This window comes from Hyla sarda, chromosome 1 (genome assembly GCF_029499605.1).
Source record: "Hyla sarda isolate aHylSar1 chromosome 1, aHylSar1.hap1, whole genome shotgun sequence".
NCBI classification, from domain to species: domain Eukaryota; kingdom Metazoa; phylum Chordata; class Amphibia; order Anura; family Hylidae; genus Hyla; species Hyla sarda.
In genome coordinates, this window is record NC_079189.1 from 4519 (window position 1) to 12974 (window position 8456).

At 46.2% G+C, this 8456-nt stretch overlaps 1 protein-coding gene across 1 annotated transcript; it reads left to right on the plus strand.

Annotated features, from left to right (window-relative positions):
- Positions 1-755: 755 nt before the first annotated feature.
- LOC130299828 (zinc finger protein 813-like) lies at positions 756-7919 on the plus strand. Its single transcript, XM_056551494.1, has 5 exons — positions 756-873; positions 2956-3082; positions 3191-3282; positions 3412-3520; positions 6524-7919. The coding sequence occupies exons 1-5, from the start codon at positions 790-792 to the stop codon at positions 7852-7854; spliced, it is 1743 nt and encodes a 580-aa protein (XP_056407469.1). The 5' UTR covers positions 756-789; the 3' UTR covers positions 7855-7919.
- Positions 7920-8456: the final 537 nt, after the last annotated feature.

Here is an 8456-nt window from a genome sequence, read left to right on the forward strand (position 1 = left end):
GGAGACGTGACGTCACACCGCACCCAACAACAATACACAGTAAAATCACTGAATACAAAAACAAGGCCAAATAAACACCACAAGACAATTCATCACAGATATTCTTACAGCAAGAAGGAATATAAATCTAAAAGTTTGGTTTAACAGTAGTTCATAGAAACAAGCAGCTATAGTAGCACCGTATCCGAACCATAAGGGTCACAGGTCAAAAGACAAATCACACAATGATGGTAAAGCAAAGGTGTACCTACAAAGGTTCTCCTCGCTCCGTCCTTTATGGTTCCGATATACCTCGCTTCTCTCGAGGTGGCGTGCTTGCTCCCGGGTTCGGCACCAGATTGATGGGGAATAAACCAATTAATCGTCGTCAGGCAGTTATATCAAGTTTAGGAGAAGGCAGACCTGGAGACACAAAATAACTTTATATGCACAATATGACGATGGAGGAGGGGAGCACATGGGCCATCTATATATATGGAGATAGAAGATGATGGAGGAGGGGAGCACATGGGCCATCTATATATAGAGATAGAAGATGATGGAGGAGGAGAGCACATGGTCCATATATATATATATATATATATATATATATATATATATATATATATATTATAGAAGATGCCATGTCCTGCCATCTCTCTGTTTGTACTGAGGAATATGGGGTAATCCTCCTTTGTCTTCCTCCATACACAGGATTACACCATAGTGAAGAAGACATGGGGGGAGTGTGTGGCCCCCAGCAGCCATCTCCATGAGTCAGGAGGACGGAGCAGGGCCCGGGGCCCCATCATGGAGCCTCCACTTCTCTCACTGATACATGAGGAGAAGATCCTAGAACTCACCCACAGGATCACAGAGCTGCTGACTAGAGAGGTGACCCTGCTGGGACATTATACAGTAATGGAAGGGTCTGGTGATGATTAGAGAGGTGACACTGCTGGGACATTATACAGTAATGGAGGGGTCTGGTGATGATTAGAGAGGTGACACTGCTGGGACATTATACAGTAATGGAGGGGTCTGGTGATGACTGGAGAGGTGACACTGCTGGGACATTATACAGTAATGGAGGGGTCTGGTGATGACTGGAGAGGTGACACTGCTGGGACATTATACAGTAATGGAGGGGTCTGGTGATGATTAGAGAGGTGACACTGCTGGGACATTATACAGTAATGGAGGGGTCTGGTGATGACTGTAGAGGTGACCCTGCTGGGACATTATACAGTAATGGAGGGGTCTGGTGATGACTGGAGAGGTGACCCTGCTGGGACATTATACAGTAACAGGGGTCTGGTGATGACTGGAGAGGTGACACTGCTGGGACATTATATAGTAATGGAGGGGTCTGGTGATGACTGGAGAGGTGACACTGCTGGGACATTATACAGTAATGGAGGGGTCTGGTGATGACTAGAGAGGTGACACTGCTGGAACATTATACAGTAATGGAGGGGGTCTGGTGATGATTAGAGAGGTGACACTGCTGGGACATTATACAGTAATGGAGGGGTCTGGTGATGATTAGAGAGGTGACACTGCTGGGACATTATACAGTAATGGTGGGGTCTGGTGATGATTAGAGAGGTGACGCTGGGACATTATACAGTAATGGTGGGGTGGTGATGAGTGGAGAGGTGACCCTGCTGGGACATTATACAGTAATGCAGGGGTCTGGTGATGATTAGAGAGGTGACACTGCTGGGACATTATACAGTAATGGTGGGGTCTGGTGATGATTAGAGAGGTGACACTGCTGGGACATTATACAGTAATGGTAGGGTCTGGTGATGACTAGAGAGGTGAAACTGCTGGGACATTATACAGTAATGGAGGGGTCTGGTGATGACTAGAGAGGTGAAACTGCTGGGACATTATGCAGTAATGGAGGGGTCTGGTGATGATTAGAGAGGTGACCCTGCTGGGACATTATACAGTAATGGAGGGGTCTGGTGATGACTGGAGAGGTGACCCTGCTGGGACATTATACAGTAATGGTGGGGTCTGGTGATGATTAGAGAGGTGACACTGCTGGGACATTATACAGTAATGGTAGGGTCTGGTGATGACTAGAGAGGTGACCCTGCTGGGACATTATACAGTAATGGAGGGGTCTGGTGATGACTGGAGAGGTGACACTGCTGGGACATTATACAGTAATGGAGGGGTCTGGTGATGACTGGAGAGGTGACACTGCTGGGACATTATACAGTAATGGAGGGGTCTGGGGATGACTGGAGAGGTGACACTGCTGGGACATTATACAGTAATGGAGGGGTCTGGTGATGATTAGAGAGGTGACGCTGGGACATTATACAGTAATGGAGGGGTCTGATGACTGGAGAGGTGACACTGCTGGGACATTATACAGTAATGCAGGGGTCTGATGACTGGAGAGGTGACACTGCTGGGACATTATACAGTAATGGAGGGGTCTGGTGATGATTAGAGAGGTGACACTGCTGGGACATTATACAGTAATGGAGGGGTCTGGTGATGACTGGAGAGGTGACACTGCTGGGACATTATACAGTAATGGAGGGGTCTAGTGATATATAGAGAGGTGACCCTGCTGGGACATTATACAGTAATGGAGGGGTCTGGTGATGACTGGAGAGGTGACACTGCTGGGACATTATACAGTAATGGAGGGGTCTGGTGATGACTGGAGAGGTGACCCTGCTGGGACATTATACAGTAATGGAGGGGTCTGGTGATGACTGGAGAGGTGACACTGCTGGACATTATACATTAATGGAGGGGTCTGGTGATGATTAGAGAGGTGACACTGCTGGGACATTATACAGTAATGGAGGGGTCTGGTGATTAGAGAGGTGACCCTGCTGGGACATTATACAGTAATGGTGGGGTCTGGTGATGATTAGAGAGGTGACACTGCTGGGACATTATACAGTAATGGAGGGGTCTGGTGATGACGGTATCATTGTGTGTTAGGTTCCTATAAGGTGTCAGGATGTGGCGGTCTATTTCTCCATGGAGGAGTGGGAGTATGTAGAAGGACACAAGGATCTGTACCAGGACATAGTCATGATGGAGGATCACCGGCCCCTCACATCACAAGGTAAGAAGATACATTATATATATATATATATATATATCACTCTCACTACCTAATAACATAGAAATATATCCAGCACTGATGTATTCATTCTCTGTGTGTTCCCTACAGATGGAGTCATTGATAGAAATCCATCCGAGAGGTGTCCCCGTCCTCTGTATTCCCAGGACTGTCCAGAGGGAAATGTCCCAGAGGAGCATCAGGTAGATGAGGCTGATCCTATATCTCTATAGGGGGGTCCTGCAGTCATAGATGTGGGGATAGATTTTGGGGGTCTCTGTTGCTCCTCCTGTCTGCTGTATTGTAGTGAATTGTTCTATATGTCACATCAGGGGGGAGATCTGACTATTATTAAAGTGGAGGTTGAAGAAGAGTGGATCGGGGGCCATCACCCGTGTATGAGGGAAGTGAAGGAGGAAATTCCAGGAGGTGTTACCCCAGGTATGTAATAATTCCAGGAGGTGTTAACCCAGGTATGTAGTAATGGATTACAAAGGGAATTCAGAGGCTCCACCTTAGAGCTACATTACAGTAACTCTTAAGGCCCTAGTGATCCCTTGTGTTACGTAGAGGGAAGGACCTGCTTTGGTCAACTTGGGAGCGAAGTCTAAGTATTCTCCTGGTTTTCACCTTTTTCCTGCTCCTGGATGGGGAAGCAGGACTTCTGGTGAAAGGGAGATACTAGGTCACTTCCGCATACAACTTCCCAGTTACGTAGCAGCTGGGCTACCAGGCCAAAAGGCAGAAGGGGCGAGCTGATGCTGAAGATACAATTGGTGAAGCAAACAGACCCTGATGAGACAGAGCTGAGTAGCTCAGAAGCAGCCAGGTGGTGTTATCTAGCTCAGAGTTCCAAAGCATAGGTGACAGTCCAGATCATACACAGGAGGGTAACAAGGTACAGGAGAATCAGGCAGTGAGTAAGTCAGGAAACAGGCTTAGGTCAGGAACAGTAGATAAACACCTTCACTGTGTGGAAACATAATATTGCTCAGGCCCCAGAGACTGGGTGGAGCAGAGATTGAAGGAGGGCAGAAATAAGGGATGTGCACAAACCCCTAAAGCTTTAGTACGAGCCCCTATGGAGTGTGCTGGAAACTGTCACCGCCTGCGACACTACAGAGGAGGAAGTCTTGAGCCTTCAGCTTCGAGGGAGAGGTAAGCAGCAGGACGTGTGCAACCACCGATGTTACACGCTGCCAACCTTGAATGGTGCCATGGAGGAAAAACATCCAGGGAAAGGGGATCCTGTGGACAGAAAGAACTTGTCACCTAAAGGGGTCAGAGGGGGATGTCAGGAATTGTTCTAAGGAAGAGGCGGAGCACAGTCAGAAAAGTGCAACCAAACACAACGCTGGTGTCCACCTAATATGTCCCATCAAACAACTCACCGCTCCTCCGCACAGATGGGCTACAACAGCAGACAACCAGCTCCCTGCTCATTGTGTCTAAGGGGAACAGTAAAGGGAGACCCCAGGGGGCTAATGGGCCAAAAGTGGTTTGGGTAGACTGAGACATCTAAATTAGATCTAAGTCTCAGACTAATGATAAGAATCCGGAGCCAATGTTACCTCCTCCTCTCTGTACAATGACACAGGTCACAGAGCATGCCCAGAAAAGGAGTCACTAGGGTCCCCTCCAGTCTATTGTTTCTTATGATCATTTGGGGGGGCGCACATATTTCTAAATACTGTTATACGAAGGTCAAGCAATAAATTTTGGGTAAACATTCCCTAGAGTCACTGCTAGAGTAAACTCTAAAGGGGGGATCCTCTCCTCTGTATTCTCTTCTGGGGTCAGGTGACCATATAAACTATAAAGGGGGGATCATCTCCTCTCCTCTTTTCTTGGGTCAGGTGACCATCAAAAACTGCATCAAAACTTCATGTGTGTTTCCAGCCTAATAATATACACTGCTCAAAAACTAAAGGGAACACGTAAACCACACAATGTAACTCCAAGTCACTGACACTTGTGTGAGATCCCACTGTCCACTCAGGAAGAACACTGATTGACAATCAATTTCACATGGAACAGACAACACGTGGAAATTATAGGCAATTAGCAAGACACCCCCAATAAAGGAGTGGTTCTGCAGGTGGTGACCACAGACCACTTCTCAGTTCCTATGCTTCCTGGCTGATGTTTTGGTCACTTTTGAATGCTGGCGGTGCTTTCACTCTAGTGGTAGCATGAGACGGAGACTACAACCCACACAAGTGGCTCAGGTAGTGCAACTCATCCAAGATGGCACATCAATGCGAGCTGTGGCAAGAAGGTTTGTTGTGTCTGTCAGCATAGTGTCCAGAGCATTGAGGCGCTACCAGGAGACAGGTCAGTACATCAGGAGACGTGGAGGAGGCCGTAGGAGGGCAACAACCCAGCAGCAGGACCGCTACCTCCGCCTTTGTGCAAGGAGGAGCACTGCCAGAGCCCTGCAAAATTACCTCCAGCAGGACACAAATGTGCATGTGTCCACTCAAATGGTCAGAAACAGACTCCATGAGGGTGGTATGAGAGCCCGACGTCCACAGGTGGGGGTTGTGCTTACAGACAATCACTGTGCAGGTCGTTTGTCATTTGCCAGACAACACCAAGATTGGCAAATTCACCACTGGCGCCCTGTGCTCTTCACAGCTGAAAGCAGGTTCACACTGAGCACATGTGACAGACGTGACAGAGTCTGGAGACGCCGTGGAGAACGTTCTGCTGCCTGCAACATCCTCCAGCATGAGCGGTTTGGTGGTGGGTCAGTAATGTGTGGGGTGGCATTTCTTTTGGGGGGGCCGCACAGCCATCCATGTTCTTGCCAGAGGTAGCCTGACTGCCATTAGGTACCGAGATGAGATCCTCCGACCCCTTGTGAGACCATATGCTGGTGCGGTTGGCCCTGGGTTCCTCCTAATACATGACAATGCTAGACCTCATGTGGCTGGAGTGGGTCAGCAGTTCCTACAAGAGGAAGACATTGATGCTATGGACTGGCCGCCCGTTCCCCTGAATCCGATTGAGCACATCTGGGACGTCTCGCTTCATCCACCACAGACTGCCCAGGAGTTGGCGGATGCTTTAGTCCAGGTCTGGGAGGACATCCCTCAGGAGACCATCCTCCACCTCATCAGGATCATGCCCAGGCGTTGTAGGGAGGTCATACGGGCACGTGGAGGCCACACACACTACTGAGCCTCATTGGGACTTGTATTAAGGACATTGCATAAAGTTGGATCAGCCTGTAGTGGGGTTTTTGAGGGTGACTCCATATCCAGACCTCCATGGGTTAATACATTTCATTTCCATTGATAATTTTTGTGATTTTGTTGTCACATTCAACTATGTAAAGAGGAAAGGATTTCATACGATTAGTTCATCAGATCTACCATGTGTTATCTTAGTGTTCACTTTATTTTTTTGATCAGTGTATTATTCCCATTTTTATCCCAACAGGAAATCCCAGTAAGAATTCTGAGGGAAACTTCATGTTATCCCTGAATAATAAAGGAGATTTAGAGATCATGGAGCGCTCCTCAGGAGAAGATGGAGAGATCATGAGGCGCTCCTCAGGAGAAGATGGAGAGATCATGAGGCGCTCCTCAGGAGAAGATGGAGAGATCATGAGGCGCTCCTCAGGAGAAGATGGAGAGATCATGAGGCGCTCCTCAGGAGAAAACCTCCTTACCCTGAAAGTCCATCCCGATCTATTATATAATAATCCCCCTGATCATGAGAAACCTTCTTCTCACCAACCACACATTGTTACCACAAGGACAGATCAAAAAGGAGGGAAAAGGATTCAATGTGATGAATGTGGGAAATGGTTTACAAAAGGTTCAAGTCTTCTTACACACAAAAGAATTCACACAGGAGAGAAGCCGTATTCATGTGCAGAATGTGGGAAAGGTTTTACAAGTAAAACACAACGTGTTATACATGAGAGAATTCACACAGGGGAGAAGCCATATGCATGCGCAGAATGTGGAAAATGTTTTACACAAAAATCAAGTCTTATTATGCATGAGAGAGGTCACACAGGAGTGAAGCCTTATTCATGTTCGGAATGTGAAAAAAGTTTTACAAGTAAAGCACAACTTGTTATACATGAGAGAATTCACACAGGAGAGAAGCCATATTCATGTTCAGAATGTGGGAAATGTTTTAAAAGAAAATCCTATCTTGTTGGGCATGAGAGAAGTCACAGAGGGGAGAATCCTTATTCATGTGCAGAATGTGGGAAATGTTTTATACGAAAATCACATCTGGTTAGACATGAGAGAAGTCACACAGGCGAGAAGCCCTATGCATGTACAGAATGTGGGAAATGTTTTATACGGAAATCACATCTTGTTACACACGAGAGAATTCACACTGGAGTCAATACATATTCATGTTCAGAATGTGGAAAAAGTTTTGTAACTAAATTAAATCTTGTTACACATGAGAAAATTCACACAGGAGAGAAGCCGTATTCATGTTCAGGATGTGGGAAATGTTTTATACGTAAATCACAGCTTGTTTTACACGAGAGAATTCACACAGGAGAGAAGCCGTATTCCTGTTCCGAATGTGGGAAATGTTTCACAAGTAAATCAAACCTTGCTATACATAAGAGAAGTCACACAGGCGAGAGACCGTATTCATGTTCAGAATGTGGGAAATGTTTTGCAAGTAAAACAAATCTTGTCATGCATATGAGAAGTCACGCAGGAGAGAAGCCGTATTCACGTTTCATATCCAAATCACAACTTTCCGAACATGAGAAAAGTCACTTAGGAGACTGATTGGTAAAAATATTTAATCGTAAAAACATAATATGGAGAATGGAATTATATTAAATAACAGTAAAGAGAAGTAATATGTGATGCTATTGTGTATCATTTAGTAGTGACTTGTAGCTCTACACTACAGTATGATTGGATGATTTCTATGCATGATAGTGATTACTATGTATTACCTTGGCCTCATTTCCATTAGAAATATTACTGATTGTATCTCATGTGCCTCTTCTGTCCTATTAGGACACTTCTGTCATTTGACCAATAGCCCTTAGGTCGGGGTCACACACAGGATATGACCTTCCGATGCACGGATGCGATTTCGGAAGCTCAAATAGCCTGAAATCGTATCTGTCCAAGTCAAAAATCGCCAGAAAAAATGACCAGATCGTAGTCACTAGCTGACGACGATTGGGTCCGCAGCCCCAAAATAGATAATGGCTCCATATTTGTCCATACCTGTCCATGCACATGAGACAATTTCAGGCGTTTTGAGCTTCCAGAATCGTATCTGTGCATCGGAAGGTCAGATCGTGGTGTGAATGCAGTCTTAGAATTGTTCTTATAATGGGACTAGTCATGTGGTGCTACGTTATTAGTGTGTATGG

Excerpts from the sequence above, each read along its gene's own strand:
- LOC130299828 (XM_056551494.1), top strand. The coding sequence starts at position 790 with ATGGAGCCTCCACTTCTCTCACTGATACATGAGGAGAAGATCCTAGAA. Across the intron at positions 3,283-3,411 it reads ATGTCCCAGAGGAGCATCAG|GGGGGAGATCTGACTATTAT; the intron begins GTAGATGAGGCT and ends ATGTCACATCAG. Across the intron at positions 3,521-6,523 it reads TCCAGGAGGTGTTACCCCAG|GAAATCCCAGTAAGAATTCT; the intron begins GTATGTAATAAT and ends TTATCCCAACAG.